Source organism: Brachyhypopomus gauderio, chromosome 4, assembly GCF_052324685.1.
Source record: "Brachyhypopomus gauderio isolate BG-103 chromosome 4, BGAUD_0.2, whole genome shotgun sequence".
Lineage (NCBI taxonomy): Eukaryota > Metazoa > Chordata > Actinopteri > Gymnotiformes > Hypopomidae > Brachyhypopomus > Brachyhypopomus gauderio.
Window position 1 is genome coordinate 2,854,635 of NC_135214.1, and position 17,607 is coordinate 2,872,241.

General features: G+C 41.2%; 3 protein-coding genes across 11 annotated transcripts in view; 2 read left to right on the forward strand and 1 right to left on the reverse strand.

Annotated features, from left to right (window-relative positions):
- The window catches only part of dcaf6 (ddb1 and cul4 associated factor 6), a 22,891-nt gene extending 20,110 nt beyond the window's left edge, over positions 1-2,781 (reverse strand). For 3 of the 8 annotated variants that reach the window (XM_077001489.1, XM_077001491.1, XM_077001488.1), the window contains exon 1: positions 2,244-2,770. In XM_077001489.1, coding sequence (XP_076857604.1) covers positions 2,244-2,331 — 88 coding nt within the window. In that variant the 5' untranslated portion in view covers positions 2,332-2,770. Of the gene's footprint in view, positions 1-2,243 lie in introns of all 8 variants that reach the window. The other 5 variants (XM_077001495.1, XM_077001494.1, XM_077001493.1 and 2 more) reach the window with 5 other exon arrangements.
- Positions 2,782-4,654: 1,873 nt separating this feature from the next.
- On the forward strand, positions 4,655-7,955 carry mpc2b (mitochondrial pyruvate carrier 2b). Of its 2 annotated transcripts, XM_077001500.1 has the most exons (6): positions 4,655-5,026; positions 5,948-5,988; positions 6,378-6,462; positions 6,558-6,669; positions 7,357-7,423; positions 7,465-7,955. In XM_077001500.1, the coding sequence occupies exons 1-5, from the start codon at positions 4,927-4,929 to the stop codon at positions 7,400-7,402; spliced, it is 384 nt and encodes a 127-aa protein (XP_076857615.1). In that variant the 5' UTR covers positions 4,655-4,926; the 3' UTR covers positions 7,403-7,423; positions 7,465-7,955. The 2 variants fall into 2 exon arrangements, with proteins under 2 accessions (XP_076857615.1, XP_076857614.1); XM_077001499.1 differs by having other exon boundaries at positions 4,670-5,026; positions 7,357-7,955.
- A 1,584-nt stretch (positions 7,956-9,539) lies between these two features.
- nxpe3 (neurexophilin and PC-esterase domain family, member 3) lies at positions 9,540-14,989 on the forward strand. Its single transcript, XM_077001509.1, has 6 exons — positions 9,540-9,714; positions 10,013-10,186; positions 11,029-11,798; positions 12,077-12,147; positions 12,648-12,848; positions 13,178-14,989. The coding sequence occupies exons 2-6, from the start codon at positions 10,094-10,096 to the stop codon at positions 13,741-13,743; spliced, it is 1,701 nt and encodes a 566-aa protein (XP_076857624.1). The 5' UTR covers positions 9,540-9,714; positions 10,013-10,093; the 3' UTR covers positions 13,744-14,989.
- The last annotated feature ends 2,618 nt before the right edge of the window (positions 14,990-17,607 follow it).

The window sequence follows — 17,607 nt, forward strand, 5'->3', positions numbered from 1 at the left end:
TTTGGAGCGTTTGTGCCACATTCACTCCATTACAAACGTTGCAGCGATTAGCGCAGGACCTAGAACTGCACCCACCTCCAAATCCTCCCACTGCAATCACTGGAACACTGCTAAATTTAGTCACTGCAATCACTGGAACACTGCTAAATTTAGTCACTGCAATCACTGGAACACTGCTAAATTTAGTCTCCGCTCTGTGGATCACTTGCCTGGTTTTATTACAGGCACTTGTCTATTCCCTGTCGATTAGCACAGACAGGCCTAACAACATGTGGCCCGGCCAAGTACACACACACACACACATCACCCCACTACCTCACCAACGGCATTAATGTTTATATGAGATCTGAAGGGTTGTAGAGCAGACAAGGGGTTCGATTATAGCAGTGACGCAGCTGCACAACAATGAACACAGACTAAACTTAACCACTAATAAAAGACAACTATTTTCATAGCTGTGAGTGTGCATGGTGCATACCAAAAACAACAGTACCATCATTAGTTGCAAGGCAAATTATAACAATAAAGCTCTAAATATGCTCACACATCCATGCCTAAACTGATATGAGAATTGTGTAGCTTTTAGCTAATTGTTTGTTGTCAACATGTGCTTTTCACACAGCAGCAAAACAGTTCCCCACCAAACACCGTGATTAGTTAGGCTACAAGTTGTCTGAAGGGAGCTGTGGTGATCAATCACTGCTTGACAACACAAACTGTGAATGCTTTGGTTTGAAGACATGTTGGCATCACAAGCATCCTGTTTCTAAGATTTAATAATTGTTTTGTCCAAGTGTTCAATATGTGATTAATTAATCTCACCAAGCAATTCCAGACCCTACTATACACTTAATTAATTGAATTTCTAAACTAATCTGAACTACCTCAAGACCTTTAAGAACTCAACATACACATCTACAGTTTAAATGCAGTTAAATTGGAATTATGAGACTGTTTAATTTCTTAAGACCTTTTAAAAGATTGTAAACTTCACAACTGGTGCAACCAATGTTTAGGTAAAGAAACATGTAATTTGTAATTAGCGTATATGTATGCCTACACAATAATACAATACATATGGTTACAATGGTTACATGCACTCTGTGTATATTCTGGCTAAAACAATGTAATGCTTGATGTGTATTGGATTATTGATGGTTGATGCTTTAATGTCACTTAATCTGGTTTGACTAAAGAAAACTGACCATCAGTTCCGGTTTAAGGCAATTTTCACACCTTTACTTGCACTGAAAAAAATGTTTAACACAAAATGCTGCTGCCACACACTTAAATGCGTCACCTTTCCTTCACCTTTCTCAAATAAATATATCATTACTTGAAATCTAATGCTGCCGAGCTGTTGAACTGCAAGTTCCTGGCACTGTGCATCGCACACACAAGCAACCATCTGGACCAAGAGACTAGAGAATAGCACAGTTTACCTCGCCATGTTAGAAGAAACCCAAACACACAAACCAAACAACGGTGGCTTCTTGAATTTATACACATTATACCAGACCGCCACCCTGCCAAGTAGACCTGCCTAGTGTACTTATACACATTATACCAGACCGCCACCCTGCCAAGTAGACCTACCTAGTGTACTTATACACATTATACCAGACCGCCACCCTGCCAAGTAGACCTGCCTAGTGTACTTATACACATTATACCAGACCGCCACCCTGCCAAGTAGACCTACCTAGTATACTTATACACATTATACAGACCACCACCCTGCCAAGTAGACCTACCCAGTGTACTTATACACATTATACCAGACCTACCCAGTAGACCTACCTAGTGTACTTATACACATTATACAGACCGCCACCCTGCCGAGTAGACCTACCTAGTGTACTTATACACATTATACAGACCGCCACCCTGCCAAGTAGACCTGCCTGGTGTAGGAGGTGGTCAGCTCGCTGTGAGTTACTGCCCACGGTGTGTGTGTGTGTCTGTTGGTGTCTGGTTAAAGTTAGCTGCACTGTTAATGACCAAGAACACCAACTGAGCAAATACACCGCATGTGTGTGTGTGTTATGACTGAAATACCCCAAAGGACAAGGCGAAGTGTCACAGAAAAGGACGGATAGTTAGAAGGTTTGAAGCAGGCCAGTGGTGAGCGACTAAGATGTGTTGAGAGTAGTTTCAGACTACAAGCCGCACAGCTGTCAGTGTGTGTGGGCCAACTGAAGCACACACAACTGCCCCGACATGTCACGTCGTGCTCGTCTTACCCAAATAATTCGTTCTGACAACATTGGGGTTGTTGTATCCGATTGAACGTCTCCTCACATCCCAAATCAAGTTGTTAGAGCAAGACATGGCGCTCTCAGACGAGTCCTCCCGAGAGCGGGAGCGTTGAGCGGCCGAGAGCGGAACACCAGCCCGCCTAGCTGAGGGTTAGCCGGCTAGCTAACCGTCCTCTTCAGCGCTGGAGCTCCAGTGTTTGACTGCAGAAATGAGAGGACAACTAACGAAAAAAATCACTAAAATTAAAAAAACCCCACAGCCCTACAACGAGCGACGTCCAGTTTGCGTATCCATCACAAACCGCCCCCACCCTGAACAAAATGTGGCAAAAACAAATGTTGTTGTTGTTGTTGTTGTTTAGCTAGGTTAGCTGGCTGGCTAACTGCTCCAGGTTCTCTCCTGTGCCAGATCAGCCAATGAAACACGACGAACTGTGCGCGTGGAAATAGCCAAAGTACTTGAAAGGCCGTTGAAGAACATCAAGCATGCGCAGTTTTACGCAGAACTTGTTCTGGAACTTTTTTTTCGTACCGTACATATGCAGAATTCGAAATAACGTCATCGCTCTGTTTTTACAACATCCTAAATGGCTTGCGAGATATTCACTCATATGCAACATCGTGCGATGTGCATGGCGATGCCCTAATACAACATCAATATTGGTCAAAGTCAATGCTTGGTTGCCTCATCACAACTTGATTACATCAACATGAACCAATTGTGGATGCGAGACGTTCACTGACTATTAAACTAACCTTTAGTGTGTTTAACCTTTCTAAGACATTGATTAAACAACTACATGGACAAAAATGATGTTACTTCGTATTTTTTTGCACTTTGCTACCTCCAGATGGCCACATTTTGCTGAACAGCCATCTAATCTAGCATCTTTTATTAGGATTATAATAAAGTTCCTATTCCTAAAGAAGGGTGCGTGTCACTTTGAGGTATGGGCCAACTTGTTGAATTTTACTTAGAAATTTACCTTTGAAAAGAGTGCCTAAAATCCCCCAGTCTATTCGTCATGAACCACTGATAATTTTGCTAAGTAAAAAGGGTCTTTCTATCCACCTCTTCAGCACCCGAATGAAACACTGTATATATAGCACAGGAATTAAGGAGGATAATGACAATTAGAAGTGGAGAAATAAGATTTCTATACATGTTCTACAGAGATAAACAAATCATACAGTGAATATGTCGGTGAGATCAACCAGTAACTGTTAATCCTTCTCTGACGTGTTGGTGGGCTAAGTATAGCATTTTAAATGTCAGTCCAGATGGACAGAAGATTTTCTTTTAAACCGTTATGCTTAATACTGTGTTTGCAAAAAAGGCACATCATTTCCAACTGAGTGAAAAGCAGAAAGCAGAAATGAAAGATTTTAATGTGTCTGGAGTTGCAGCTTTGGTGCATCAACGAGTGTGGAAACCTGCATCAGATTTTACAGAAAATTATGTGGCTTAAAAGAGCAATAAGGTATTATTCCCCAATTATTGTTGGCATTACAAAACAGCCATTATACAGACACCTAGTGGCCTGGATGGTTCTGAGATTCCGTACAAATGCTGAATGTTTTGAAGTGCCTCGGTGCAGAATAGCAGATTTACCAGTAGCAGTATGATACTGTATTACAGGGTCTGTTTCAAAATTCTAAAAATGTTTTTTTTACTTTGCGAGGGAACGCAAAACATCATGTTTTTTCTGCCCGGTTCCTTTAAGGGGTCAGAGCCGGTTTCAAAATACGACTACAAACCGCGAGAGGGAACCCGCGAGTCATCAATAAACCTGGGCGACTAGAGATAAACGGCTAGACCGGAAAAATCTAAATTGTTTCGAACCACTTGGGCAGGTTTTTTGGAAATAATATACATTACACTGAAACAGCAAAATATAAATATTCCTACAGCAAATTGGTGTTGAGCAGCAGCATGTTAGCATTGAGCGTTCTACTTGACAGAAAAAGGAAACACGTACGTTTTTGGTTGTTCGTTTTTGCTATTTTAGTGTAAAATATACTTGTCACCAACGATAAAGGAAGATCCTGAGAAACTACGTCCAGTTTTCGCTCTTAGCTCCATTCACCCTCATTCATGTTGCACTTGCTTGGGAGCGCCTCCGGTGTCTTAACAGACCCGGAAGATATTACGGAGTGGTAATTCTTGGTGCATATTCTCTGACAAAGACCGTGCACCAAGTGGTGAACTTCTGCTGCGAAGGATTTTTGTGTCAAGTTTACATACAGCGGAATTCGGTTTAGGCGGAATAACTGGTTTTGTTTTCTAGCTGTAAAAACACAGATTCGAACGAACTCGCCGACCCCGCCCAAGTCCCGCCTTAAATCCCCCCTCACCAACACTCAGGACCAATCATCGAAAGGGGCCGAGATAAAAACAGCCAATCGGATGTGCCGCAAAACCGTCCGTCCAGGCGACGTCTTCCTGTCTCGGCTTCCCGCCTACCTGCCGGCCTTGAGCGGCAGCAGCACCGAGAGGAAGGTCGAAGGGGACGACGAGACCCACGTTACTGGGGGCAGGTTTATTTTGGGGGGAACGTTTTTTAAACCCTCGCCATATCCCGGAGGGTCGTGAAGCGGGACGAACCTGCCGTCGCCAGCTCTCCGTGGTTCGTGGTGACTGTTAGGCCGCTGGTTGGGGTCGGCTGTGATGGCGCTTGCGGGGCTGAGAGCCTCCCTGCACCGGGCGCTGGACAGGGTGGAGGTGCTGCTGCCCGCCACACTGAAGCCCCTCTACAACCACCCCGCAGGTGAACGGACCGCCCGCGTGTGACCCGAGCCGTCACCCCGTCTGTGTTGAGCACTACTAAACGTGTCTGTGGTCGGTTGTGTCCTCGACCTTGACTGTGCAGAAGCGCCGTGGAGCTGTTTGCACCGTAAAACGGGAGAAAAGGCACGAAAACGCACGTCTAGAGTCAGCGATGAAGTGTGTGTGTGTGTGAGAGAGAGGGGTTATTTGTCTTTAGGTTTGTAATATACGTCTGAAAGTTGTGTTTGCAGTTGCTCCCTGTCTGGTGGGAAGATCAGATCTTCTGTAGATGAGGCAAGGAGACTAGAAGATCCAGGAGCTGGTGCTGATGGACGGAGATAGGGCTCATTGGACTTATTTACTGATTTATCTCAACCTGATGAGTTGAGCGTTGATTCAGTGCGGTTATTCTTTAACTCAGCATTGTTTTGATGGTGTCTGCAGTATTAAAGCAGTACTTTTAGGCTCTGTTGGCCATGAGTCCAAAGTTAATACAGATATGTTAAATAATAAAGTGTAATGTGACTTTGCGTGTCGATAAAAGTATCTGTGTAATGTTTTCGCTTCTTAAATGGTGTTACAGGTTTCACTGTAGTGGTCTAAGATTGTGTACACTCATTTTTCTCTTTTAACTGATTCTGTGGCGGTTAATGTTTTTTTACAGCTCAGTCCAGGAGCTGTGTGTCTTTACTCATTATCCAGTATACTGTCAAGTTGAACGTTTAGTTGTTTGAATCTTTTTTTTTTAAATGTTTTTGCCATATAACCTAGACTGCAATGTATTTTAATCTTACTTAAGTATAAACCTAAGTGCCATGCAATAGCTTATACTACTTTTAATGCATTGTTTTGCATAGTTGTGTATTGAATTCTTTGATGCTTTTAAAAATATATATATATATATTATTCTGTCTCTCTTTAGGTCCGAAGACTGTTTTCTTCTGGGCGCCAATGTTTAAATGGGTACGGGCTTGTTTACTTTAAATTTTATATAAACAAAGACACACAGACCAAAACAGGGAGGTGTGGTGCAGAGCTAATAATCTGTAAATAATTATAATAAGTCAAGCCCAATGTAGATCCAGACATATGCACATGCAGTCTTTCGTGCTGAATTATGATCCTTATGTGGTCGTTGGTATTCAGAATGCTGCACAAACAGTAACAGAAAGTAAACAATTAGTGTTGACAATGTATACTGGTTCTATTTGCACAAACATAATTGCTTGCAATAGCCTTTAAGGGTGTATTTGTCCTCTTATTCTGTGCTTTAAAAAAAAAGAAGCTTATTCTCATTTAAAAGCCAGTAGGCTAAATGAAATAATAATTATTTCATACTTGTTTTCTACCAGGGTTTGGTGCTGGCCGGTCTAGCAGACTTGACTCGACCCGCTGACAAACTTAGTACATCCCAGTCTGCTGTCCTGACCGCCACAGGTACCACAGTGTCCGCCGACAGCAGCTCTCTCATTCGGATATATTCAAATACCTGTTTGTGGTTGTAAATCACAATGTTTTCCCTGTGTTTGCAGGTCTTATTTGGTCCAGGTATTCCCTTGTTATTATACCTAAGAACTGGAATCTCTTTGCTGTCAACTTCTTTGTTGGAAGTGCGGGTGGATCTCAACTCTACCGAATATGGAAGTGAGTCATTAGTAAACAAAAATAAACTACTGAACATTGGCCCTTATCTTCGAAACCAGTAACGTTTTAGCTGTTGCTTTTTTAATGCAGTAAAGAATGTGAATTGGTAATAATATGATTTATACAATCCACTCACTAAAGGTCCATTAGCTGTCCAGGCCACCTGTTTTTGACAGAACAGTCACAGTTCTGTTGAGCTTTAATAGTCAATCAGTAATTCACTGTTGTGCAGAAGAGTTGCAAAATGAGAGGAAAATAAACAAGTTGTTTATGAGTCATGAGACCCCTGGTTAATGAACAACATTCTTAACTGATGATGCATCAGCTTGGCCCAGTGACCCTAAATGGTACGCTTGTGACTAATCGATAATGAATTATAACATCAAAGCATAATTACATCAGCAAACTCCTCATTAGTATCAAGGGAGGAAAAGTGGTGGATACACATTTGTCATTGTTTACCGTAAAAGAACACGAAATGTTCTAACAACATGTCTGCTTTAATTATTTTTTTTGTTTTATTATTATGCTTTTATTTTATTATTATATTTGTATTTTAGTTGATTTCAAGACCCACAGTCAAGGTTTTGTTAGTTATTTATTCAAATAAGTTTATTAATGACTATCTTTTTTTTTTTGTGGTAAAAATGTGAATTTAACATTGAGGATATTAACTCATTTCTTCAGATACAAACAAGAACAGAAAGCAAAGGAGGGAGCTACAGAGGCCTGATATCCACGCCCCATCAGAACCGCCCCATCAGAACCGCCCCATCAGAACCGCCCCATTGGCGAGTCCCATAGAGCCTAATGTCCAGAAAACTACAACACCATCATTTTTCTTTTTTTTCCCTTTTTTAATCGTCAGGTTTTTTTATAACACTAGTTCTCCATGTAATTTCTTACTAGCATTCAAGTCCTCGGTAGGAAGACGGTTTTGTCATTAACGCACAACATTTTACTATCAAAATTCACGTGATTGTAATTTTCTGTAAAATAGGTGCTTTGTGGGAAAGGAAATGCTTATCCGGTATTTTTGGGTTGCCTCTGTACTACTTAGATCAGATTTCTGAAATAAAGAAATGTCTCCCAGTAAACTGATTCTTAGATATTTAAGGATGTTTAGTTGTAGACATTTCAGGTTATTTTCTTGTATTCCTTTCTTTTTAGGAATTCTTATCAGTAATCCATACCTTGGTAAAACTGTTGTACAAGCTATACTTGAATTGTCATCATGAAGTAATTTGACATTGAAAATAAATTTACTACAGTGCCATGGCCAGAAACATCTTGCTTCTGAATCACAGTGTAGTCTTCTGTGTTGAGTTTGAAGGAATGGTTTGGCCAAAAAAAGATGTTCCGTTTTTCCCTTTTTCACAATGGAGTCGATCATACAAAGTACGTTTGGTGTCTGATATTTACTTTTTAAGTTTTGTACTGGAGCTAAAGGTTAATGCAGCTTAAACATAGTAGGAGTCTACCACGGCAGGAATGTCTAAACACATATTAATATAAATATTCACACACTTGCCTTACTCGCGGTCCAGTGCTTGCAAATCCATGCAGGCCTGCCCATGTAGTATAAAGGACAATAACACCATGACTACAGATGAAAGATGTGTAACAAATGGCTAACCATCTTGGACAAAATGAATGCATAATGACATTCCTGTTGGTGGTTGCGGTAAGCAGACATCTTTATGGAAAAGATTACTGGTAAAATAGTTTTTTTTTTTTTTTTTTTTTGGCAATATTTGGCTCATGGCTTCGATGCCAAGTTGTTTTAGCCAAATTGCTTTTAATGATCTGCACCATAGCTGCATGACTGAATTGAACTTGACAAGTAAATTCTCGGTCATTTAGCATTAATGAACATGAAAAACACTTTGTTATTAGCTTTTGTATGGTCATTGTAATATTTTGTGTTGTGTTCAGGAGCACTTCAGAAGCTACACAGAAAAAAAGATGGTTAAAAATGAAGGGTTAAAGTGGGCATTATATATCTCACCATCCCCTTTTATTGAAATAGTATTCTGTACTCTACTAAACAACTGTTGTTTACATCTCCTTGAAATGGAAAATGTATTTAAAACTGCACTCACTATGCCCTACAGAATTCTGCATCACGCACTTTCCATAAACAGTAGCACTGCTTGGCCTCCCTGGTGCTCACACAAGGCCTGTCAAGAAAGCAACTTTATGCTATCCATCCTTAGGTCAAACAACTGGTCTAGCCCAAGTCTCAGATGGGTCCTGAACTGTTTAAGGATTGCTGAACAGAGAAGGAGTTTGTGACTAATAATGATAAGTAATAGAAGATATCTAAAATATGGGATTAAACTGTGATGGGAAGGTTTTACTTATTACATTATTTTAGCTATATTAGTTCAGGTTATATATATATCAGGTTATATATCAAGTCCCAGGTTATCTAGCATGCACTGTTAGTTTGTCTGAACATATTTAGTTCAAAAATACCATATGGTAAATTTGAAAATGAATTTCTTTAAAATGTCAGAGCTCAAAATCCATTTTATTCCCTCACAATCTCAGATATTGTAAATCCTGGTAGACGCGTATGTAAAATGTATGTATAAAAATTTTGGCATTGAATTGTCATGGCATTGAAACTATGAAATGATTAATGAATTTTTAGTAATGAAGTGTAGGCATTAAATTTGATCCATCTACAATTTATTTCTAAATTAAAATTTCCTTTGATGAGAAGATCCAGTTCTATCTCAGAGTAGCCCCCTTTCTGTGATTTAATTTGTACATTGCATTATGTGTGTAATGTCTTGATCTCCACATTTGGGGGCGTCCTACCCATTGGGAGCTGTGGGAGGTGTTTAAAGAAACGGGGAGGGTAATCTGAGGATTTAGACACTCACCAGCTTTGACCAGCAAGGCCTGTAATAGCGTGTGAACAACAGGACACTTTCTACATACAGTGGCCGGTAAGATCAGAGGCAGGCTATAGATATTACTGCATACGGACGCAGTCATGTGAGACATGAGAAACACAGGAGCACATCTTCATCGAAGGTAAGTGTCGAGTGCTTTAGTATCTTTAGTATCTGAGCGGTAACATCTTACGCAGGGAGCTTGTAAGAATAGCTGAACGCAATGGAAATTATTCTCTAGCTAAATTAAGCATCCGGAAGTCCTCTGAGATGTTTGTGTTTGCAGTTCCTTTTGTATCTACACAGCAAAACAGTCGGAGCGAGGCTGTGTAGCAGCGTGTTTTTTTACCCTATATTCTAGTTTAGGACCTTAAACCGAGTATGTGACACATTGTGTTCATTCGTCTGGGGTTTATTTTGTGTTCCGTCCTTTCTGTTAGGGCGTGAGTTTCCTCCAGTTATTGCTCATGACTTCGCGTTGCGTGCTGTGATGCTGTGGAGGATGGCACAGAGAGGCAGCCATGCAGGGACACACACCCAGGCTCGCCCCCGTCTTCATTCTGCTGGCTCTGTCGGGCTTTATTCTGCTCATTCGCAATATCACTTCACTGGAGGTGAGTACGACACCGGGACCGGGACGTGTTCACCACCGAGCCGGTGTATCGTGTCGTTCACTGCTCCGGGCTGTCTGCTTTTCGGCGTTGAATCTGAATTACTCTGGTTAAAGTTAATGCCAACATTGAACACATTTAAGAACTGAGTTATTTACATACTCGGAGAGTATGTTTGGGTCAGGTCCTCTCTACCACAATTAGTTTATTAAATGAAATACAAGGCTTATGAAATGTTGTCAGTACCTGTAGAACACCGTTTATTTCAGAAAAGCCTAATGTTTTGAGGATGTTTTTGTGTTTTCTGTACTGTTTCAGATAAAAAAAAAACAAAACAAATGTATTACAATGGTAGACATAAGAAAATGAAAGCACACACTAACTTATGTTAAAGGGACAGTTTGACCTTCTCACTAGATTAGAATCATAACAGGAAGGACTGGATTTTTATAATGAGTCTTTAACCCCCAAAGACTGAGGCTAAATGACAGTATGAATTAGGACCAAACGATGATTGTTTACAGCGTTGTATTAAATTGCATTGACTGGGAAACCGCAGCTGTAAAGGAGCCCACATTAGTTGGGAGAATGGAGATGTCAGCACTGTGTATACGTTGTCCTTAAGCATTTTGATTTACTTTCTAATTTCCTTAAATCCTGTGTTGGCTAAGGCATCAGAACTGCTTGCTGTCCGTTTTAATGGGACTGATTAGTGTAGTATTTTCCACAATAATGCAGCAGTCTTTACAGACACTGTAAGTTTACAGAATACAATATTACCAGGGTCGTTAGTAGCTTGTCCATTTCAATTAGCGATTCGATGTTTTGTGTCTCTTTGCTTGCAGAAATGGAACTGTCAAACATTGTCCACCTTCTACCAGATCCAAAACAGTGTCTACTCGGCCTTTAAGTCTCTCGAGACCTTGCTGCCAACAGAGTTCAACCACACGTACTGCGCCCGGCTTGGCCAGGCTCCCACCGCAGAGGAATCCAGAGAGGAACGCTACCTCCTCAACTCCATCGCCTGGCCTGGACCGCCCGTACCGGGCCTGCCCCTGCGCCTCAGCAGTGACCCGGCCCAAAGCTACTTCGTGATCCGGGGTCCAGCAGAGCGGCACGTGGGCGACCAGCTGGTGGTAGACGTCCACATGCTGAACTTCATGGGCCAGCCCAAGAAGCACGGTGGGGACTTTCTGCTGGCCCGGCTGCATTCGCCCGAGCTTGGCGCTGGAGTGGTGGGCCAGGTGCACGACGGCCGTGATGGCAACTACACGGTGCTGTTCCCGCTGTTGTGGGCCGGCCTGGTGCAGGTGGAGCTGACCATGGTGCATCCCAGCGAGGCCGTGGTGGTGCTGAAGCGTCTGCGTGAGGAGCAACCGGACCGGGTGTATTTCAAGAGCCTGTTCCGCTCCGGCTTCCTCTCCGAGACCACTCTGTGCAACTTGTGCCTGCCCCTCGGTGAGCAGCCTCTCTGCAACTACACGGACCCCCACACAGGCGAGCCCTGGTACTGCTACAAACCCAAAATGTTGGGCTGCGACACACGAATCAATCATTCGAAAGGTGGCTATAAGAAAAACCTCCTCACCAAATATGAAGAGCAGTTATTCCAGAGGTGAGCCAGCATTTGGGTTTTTTGTGCTTCTTGATTGGGATAAATAAAGTTTTAAAATCAATTTTAATTGAAAGCAAACAGAGGAAAGGGAGAAACCAAACAAATAATTGGTTTGATTAAATTTTAATATTTTAGGTTTAATGAAATGCTTGGGTCTTGAGACTTTCTAACTCTAAAAATAGAGTAGCGTGATTTTATTATTTTTCTCAATACTTAAAGTTTTATCTCTGGCAAGTAACAATAAGACATTTCTTTCTAATTTTGTATTTTTATTTCAGCGGAGTAAATATCAAAGTTCCTATTCATGCATCAGGGATGGACAACGTAACTGTATTACCTTCTGAACAAGGTGAGTTTTTAATTAACACGTAGTTCAAATAATGTGAACAAACATTCAGTCCCACTATTTACATTAGAAAGCTGTGAGTGCAACTTAATTATAGCGCCATTGTAATGAACTGATATGGTGCATTTCACACCTGCCATATGAAAGAATTAATAAGGTGGTGTTTGATGTATATTAACAAGTATATTTTTTCATTAAAAGCACCTACAGTAAAGTTGAACTGTAAATACAAATTGCTATCTTTCTGCAAGACAGGTCGGAAACTACTCAATGTAACCCCTTTCCAGATTTATTCCTGCTTATTCAAAGTGAATAACATTATTCAGTCATGTGTTTTTCCATCAGAATAGGCTGAAATCTGTTGATACATTTTCCTTACTACATTTCCCAACAGTAAACAAGATGTGCCTTAAGATCAGCAGTCAGGTAATAAATGTCATGATGTGCACAAATCTTAATAAAACTGAAGTCTTTTTTTTTTCATGGTTTTTGTTTCTTCACAGAACAACCCAAAGTGCGAAGCAATACCTTCACCCCTGCTGGGTACTATTACCACGATTCCTGGAGGCCTTTGACCGGTTTGACAAAGAATCAGTTCAATGACTCCTCAGCCATAACTCAGTGTCTTAAGGGGAAGATCGTATACATGTTTGGAGACTCCACTGTGCGTCAGTGGTTCGAGTACTTCAATGCCTTTGTTCCTGGTAAGAGCTTCCTATTCCACTGTTATTAAGCCTCTTTTTGAACAATCACGTCATTTGCTCCTAATCACTTGTTTCATTTTTTAGTTTTTTCCTCTCTGCTTCTCAGAGGTGTCAATTCCAGGTTCAGAAAGTACAAGTCCTCACCAGGATTTTGCTCAGGCTTCCTGGATTGTGTTGATTCCACTAATTTTACCTGGATTGCACTAATTAGAAAATCTAGCAAGCTTGAGCAAAATCCTGGTGAGGACTTTTACTTTCTGAACCTGGAATTGACACCTCTGCTGCTTCTTGCGTTTTTCCTTGCGTGCCTGACCACGTGTTCTTTCCAGAACTGAAGGAGTTCAACCTCCACAGCCCGAAGAACGTGGGGCCGTACCTGGCGGTGGACAGCGGGCACGGCATTCTGCTGAGCTACCGCTGCCACGGACCTCCCATCCGCTTCACCTCCGTGTCCTCGTCGGAGATGCACTACGTGGCCAACGAGCTGGACCGCATCCAGGGCGGCTCGGACACCGTGGTGCTGGTGGGTATATGGTCCCATTTCAGCACCTTCCCCGTGGAGGTGTACATCCGGCGTCTACGGCACATCCGGCGAGCGGTGGTGCGGCTGCTGAACCGCGAGCCCGCCACGCTGGTGGCCATCCGCACCGCCAACCCCCAGAAGCTGGACCCGGAGTCCAGCCTGTTCAACAGTGACTGGTTCTCCCTCCAGCAGGACGCCATGCTCAGGGCCATGTTCCGCGGGCTCAACGTGCACCTGCTGGACGCCTGGGAGATGACGCTCGCCCACCGCCACCCACACCTGCTGCACCCGCCTCCGGCCATCGTCAAAAACATGGTGGACTTGATCCTGTCTTACATCTGTCCAGTCAGGAAGAAAAAGAGGAGGAGTTAGAAACACAAAGCCTAGAAGCATCTGAGCTATCGAGGACCTGTGAAGAGAATCCTGCTTCACAGAAGCCAAATCGAGTATTAATTCCACAAGGAGCAATGAATGTCCTAATATATCAAGCAATTCTGAGAAATATTGAGTATTATTTTAAATATTAGGCAGTTTATGGTTGCTTAAAGCACATAATCTACATCAAATTTTCCAGCTAAGATTCCATCCAGCCATTCATTACTTTTTAGCAGTGTTCTACTGAGCTCGTTCATTGAGAGTCTTTATATATTAGTAATCTTCATATACACAAGCTCCAGTGCACCCTGGTCATCCTCTCAGCATTCTGGTCCCTTCGTCGAAGCATCTTTGTGCTTCATCTACACTGGACTCTTCGTCCTCCCCACCTGTGACAGAAGCGATCTATATCGGACGACGTTTTCGAACATATCTGTTGAGTAATAGCAGCAATTTGGTCTCACTCTGAACAGTTTCTGCTCAGGGCGAACCCAATTTTGCAGTCACACACAACAGTAATGGTCCTGACAAAGGATGATACCAAGAAATTTTAATCAAGCTACCAATATAACATGCTTTCATTGTAAAAAGCAGATGTATTGGTGATGTAATGGTGGCAAAATAGAATGCACAACGTTATTGCCTTTCTGTTTGGAATTGTGCCATTTTTAAATGATATTGGATTAGCTTGGAGCCTATGCAATTATAGTAACTAATAATTATGTATAATTAATCACTTGTCTTTCTGTAAGCTAGTGTCATTGGGCTTCCATCTCATAACCTCTCATTGCTATGTTGCTTTTCTAACCACAGTACATCCCTCTGAAATGGTCTAGGTGTTCGAACTGTTCTGATTTCGCATGGTATACACACCCTGCTATCTCAAAGTAGAACAGCAGATTCAAGAAATGATTAAAGGCATAGGTTCTTTTTATTATGGTATTGGCCCAAAAAGGGTACATTTGGAATTGCATAAGAAAATACCAGCTGATGCAAACAGATTTAAACCCAAAGTATTTCCTGTGTTGAAACAGGGTTATGACAGTTATGAAGTGATTTGATGGCAATACGCTTCTTGAATCCAACCATGTAATACCCTAGGAAATAGGTTATGATGAGCTCCATGTAAGTTGTCATGCTTTGACTTGAAATGATCTTTGTCATGTTAACTTAATACTGTGTTGTCACCACTAACTGTACCAGGTCTATAAAACAGCACAAATAAACAATCTGTCTTTTTCAAGTGGTTACTTGTGAGTTACTTTAAACCAGAAGGAAGCTTGAAGTTCCTGTGCATTGTTTGACGTTCCTCTGCAGTATGTGCGATAAATGTGCGGAAGTAATAACACTCATTTCTGCTCTTTCAATGTTCAGGGCACACAGTGTAAACATGAACAGTGTTCTCTCAACATGAACAAATACCAAGATTCAGAGGGAGGACCTTGAACACTAAAACAATGTCCTCTTAAAGCTACAAACTGTGGCCCTTGGGCTTCACAAGAGAGATGGTGTGGTTGCCAAAAATGATCTCACTACTCTTTACAGTTGCAGGAGCAGGAGGTTGACCAATGAGCAGAGGGGCGGGATGAGAAGGAGCAGGAGGTTGACCAATGAGCAGAGAGAGGTGGGGTCTGAAGGGCAGCTGCACTAATGTAAACATCTTGAGTTCATATGACTACCATTCCTTCAACAACACAGAAAAAGTTAAACGCACCCTGTCGGTGTTAACATTACTGCATGTACTGGACATAGCTTTCATAGACTTGTGATGCTGTTTGAACAAAAGTGCCCTCTAGAACCATTTATCTTCAAAGATGACTACCAGCAAAGCCTTCTAGGAGTGTATATGACATGAATGAAGTAGTCATTGACTACTGTTTGGCCTTCCGCTCTGAGTAGCAGCTGATGCAGGAAACTACAGTGTTCACCCTCAGCAAAACAATTCTTCACGCCATCTAGCTCTACCTAACCAGTCAATAAACATCAAAAGTGAAGGAGGTACCATGCATAAGTATAGTAGAATTTTCTATTCAATCAGCTTGATCTACAACATGATCAAATAAAACACAATTATTATGTTGTGTTATTACGTTTTCATTGTTTGTATAAATCTTACACTGTGTATATATTTATTGGCTTTGAGGTCACACAAAGGTGACCACCAATAAGGATTGCTTGCCTCTTCCTGTGTATCATTCCTATATCTTTACTGCTGTTAATTTGGTTTTCGTCAACAAACCTTTTTTCAGGACGAAAACGAGACGATTACTAAATACAAACTACATAAAATAATTAAAAACAATGGTGAAATTCATCGACACTTTTGTCAACCAATAAAAACGAGAGGAAAATGTTTGGAAGGGACAACAAAACCCAATTAGAACTGATTTATAGTGGCGAAAGGTACGGACAAGTTCGCAAAACAGCCAATCATAACTACTTCGGCGTATGTGGGGAGGCGGGACAAGCCGGTAGCCATCCAATCGAACATACACTTACGCAAATTTGATCCAAACCCGGGAAGACCGGTAAACTGTTTTTATTGTTTAGCGTTTGTTCAGAGAGACCACGTGTTGGTCCGACGAACCATCACGGCGGACACGGAACAGAAAAACTAGCCATATGCTTATGATTTTGATACCAGTTCTCTGTTCATTTGGCATTATATTTTAGCCATTATTCAAGGAGCATTGCTTGTATTTTTTATTTTTTGTTTCAGCTCTGTACCCAAAGATCCAAACAAGGACAGACAGAGCTGTATTGTATAGATTTCTGCTATAATAATCCAACAGTAAGTAAACAGACTTAGATTATAGGATTATTTTTGGTCACTCTCCTCATAAGAATGTCATGATTAAAGTGTTTTATTTCATACATGTCGTTTATAAAATACCGGTATGTTTTACAGTTTTGTACTTTAATTTTCAGATGCCTCCTAAAAAAAGACAAAAGACAGATGACGACAGTCCTCTATGTTCAACCAGGACTCACCTTCAGCAATATTTTTCCACTCTACCACAGAGCACATCATCATTAAAAAATGGACATGTCCTTCAAGTGTTTTTGTCATCTCACCGTAGCCGGGCTGAGACTGAGAGGAAGCTCCAGTCTGCGTTCCCCAAAGAAAGATTACCCGCTGTCCTGAAGTCGAGGATTAAAAGCCTTGGAGTGAGGAATTCGAAATTTCGGCAGAGAAATTTAAAAGAATTTGAACAGTTTTGTGAAATGTGCAATCAAACTTTTAACCTGGGTGAGACTTCTCTAGATGTAAAAGCAGGCACGGAAGAAAAACATGACAGTAACGGTGATGTCCCTGCTTCGGTAAAATGGAAAAATAGGACAATAGAAAAATGGAAATTAAAATGTAATTAAAATAAAATGGGTTTTTACTATGGAAAAATAGTTAAACTCAAAACATCAAAAAACAAACCAGCCAGAGTGAGAATTTCCTACTGACACTGTGGATATATTTTATATATCTATCTTGAATATGCTGCTGTCAATGCGAGCATTTTGATATGTAACAAGTCATACTTCGGTGAAATTATTAAAGCTGCTAATTTATTAATTATCGTTTCCTTTACCTAATTGTCAAGGTCATTTAAAAGTTAACCTTTCCAGATCTAATTGCACATATGCCTTGTGGGTCAGTCAGTGTATTCTGTAAATTTGAAGCCAAAATCTTTATCTGTTACAGAGATATTGCATTTTGAAAATGATAGAGCACATTTCTTGATCACAAAATTTCCTTTTGTTTTAGGTTAATTGCATAAAAATAGGGCCGATTTAAATTTGAATATCTTTGAACTGGCTTGATCAAATTTGACAATTAAGGCTTTTTTTTGTTATATTGTGCTGCAT

Bases quoted from the DNA above. Each gene is read 5' to 3' on its own strand.
- mpc2b (XM_077001500.1), top strand. From the start codon at position 4,927: ATGGCGCTTGCGGGGCTGAGAGCCTCCCTGCACCGGGCGCTGGACAGG. The intron at 5,989-6,377 runs GTACGGGCTTGT...GTTTTCTACCAG, and splicing joins GGGCGCCAATGTTTAAATGG to GGTTTGGTGCTGGCCGGTCT. The intron at 6,463-6,557 runs GTACCACAGTGT...CTGTGTTTGCAG, and splicing joins TGCTGTCCTGACCGCCACAG to GTCTTATTTGGTCCAGGTAT.
- nxpe3 (XM_077001509.1), top strand. From the start codon at position 10,094: ATGCAGGGACACACACCCAGGCTCGCCCCCGTCTTCATTCTGCTGGCT. The intron at 11,799-12,076 runs GTGAGCCAGCAT...TTTTTATTTCAG, and splicing joins GAAGAGCAGTTATTCCAGAG to CGGAGTAAATATCAAAGTTC. The intron at 12,849-13,177 runs GTAAGAGCTTCC...TGTTCTTTCCAG, and splicing joins CTTCAATGCCTTTGTTCCTG to AACTGAAGGAGTTCAACCTC.